Genomic DNA, 1,387 nt, shown 5'->3' on the forward strand with positions numbered 1-1,387 from the left:
AGGTATAATGTATCGTGTTATTGGTATAATGTATCGTGTTGTAGGTATAATGTATCGTGTTGTTGGTATAATGTATCGTGTTGTAGGTATAATGTATCGTGTTGTAGGTATAATGTATCGTGTTGTTGGTATAATGTATCGTGTTGTAGGTATAGATAGTTTTAAAATAGATACGAATGAACTAAATTTAAAACTTACCAAAACTACGAATTTCCTCTGGAAGAGTTTTTTCTAGTTCTCCAAAGAACTTTGTGATGGTGCTGTTTTGAGAAAGTGTGCGCAAAGTTTGGCCAAGGACAGGTCTGCGCAGCCTCTCGTGTTCTTTGTAAACGTCACCAGTGTTATTGTTCCAGAAGAACGTGCTGTAAAAATGTTAAAGAAAGGAAGTGTAAGATAAGCTACTATTAAATTAGAGAAACTTAAAGAAGCATTTCGCAAAATTTGTTATAATTTATTTACTCCTAACGAATGCTTCTAAACTTAAAAAATTTCGAAGTAAAACACAAGTAGCTAAAGTAAAAGTTTACCAGAAGATGTTACATTTGGTTTAGCTATAGTTATACATGTATATATAGATAATAATATTGTTAGGTCTTATTCCGCCACGTGCCACATTTCAAAACTTTGCCCAGGGCGCTAAAACGCCCAAAGCCAGCCCTTACATTCTCCACCTTGTTTTACTACTGTAATGATATAAAGTTTGGCTTTAGTGTTGCCAAAGGTCATTAAACAAAAATTAAATATGTATTTTGTTTTAATTTTACTATTCACCGTTCTTACCGTAGACTAGGTTCATTCTGTATGAGTTCTTTGTTCAAAGTCAGAGCACGTGCAAGCTGACGTTCCACTAAAAACCCGTTCTCGCACATCTCTATGGCAGGTTGAAACAATTCTGTCCAGGGGAGTTTTCCATATTCTTGCCATGCAACAACATAACCAGGGAGTTCTCCAGGGACAGCTATTGACAGCCCGCCTGATAAAAGAACAACAACACATTTGGATATTAGTACAACAACAACAACACAGCTACTGACAGTGTCTCATTGAAAAAAAGAACGTCTGGATATTAGTACAACAACAACACAGCTACTGACAGTGTCTCATTAAAAAAAAATATCTGGATATTAGTACAACAACAACACAGCTACTGACAGTGTCTCATTAAAAAAAACATCTGGATATTAGTACAACAACAACACAGATATTGACTGTCTGTCTGATAAAAACATACAGATATTAATACAACAACAACACAGCTATTGACTGTCTGTCTGATAAAAACATACAGATATTAATACAACAACAACACAGCTATTGACTGTCTGTCTGATAAAAACATACAGATATTAATACAACAACAACACAGCTATTGACAGTCTGTCTGATA

General features: G+C 34.8%; 1 protein-coding gene across 1 annotated transcript in view; it reads right to left on the minus strand.

Annotated features, from left to right (window-relative positions):
* Nucleotides 1–198: 198 nt before the first annotated feature.
* LOC106477237 (gamma-glutamyltranspeptidase 1-like) overlaps nucleotides 199–1,387 on the minus strand; it is a gene marked incomplete at both ends in the record, with an annotated part of 5,003 nt that continues 3,814 nt past the window's right edge. Inside the window, 2 exons of the mRNA XM_013937828.1 lie at nucleotides 199–362; nucleotides 781–973. Of these exons, the coding sequence (XP_013793282.1) occupies nucleotides 199–362; nucleotides 781–973 (357 nt within the window). The remainder of the gene's footprint in view (nucleotides 363–780; nucleotides 974–1,387) is intronic.

The sequence above is a fragment of the Limulus polyphemus genome, unplaced genomic scaffold (assembly GCF_000517525.1).
Source record: "Limulus polyphemus unplaced genomic scaffold, Limulus_polyphemus-2.1.2 Scaffold13517, whole genome shotgun sequence".
Lineage (NCBI taxonomy): Eukaryota > Metazoa > Arthropoda > Merostomata > Xiphosura > Limulidae > Limulus > Limulus polyphemus.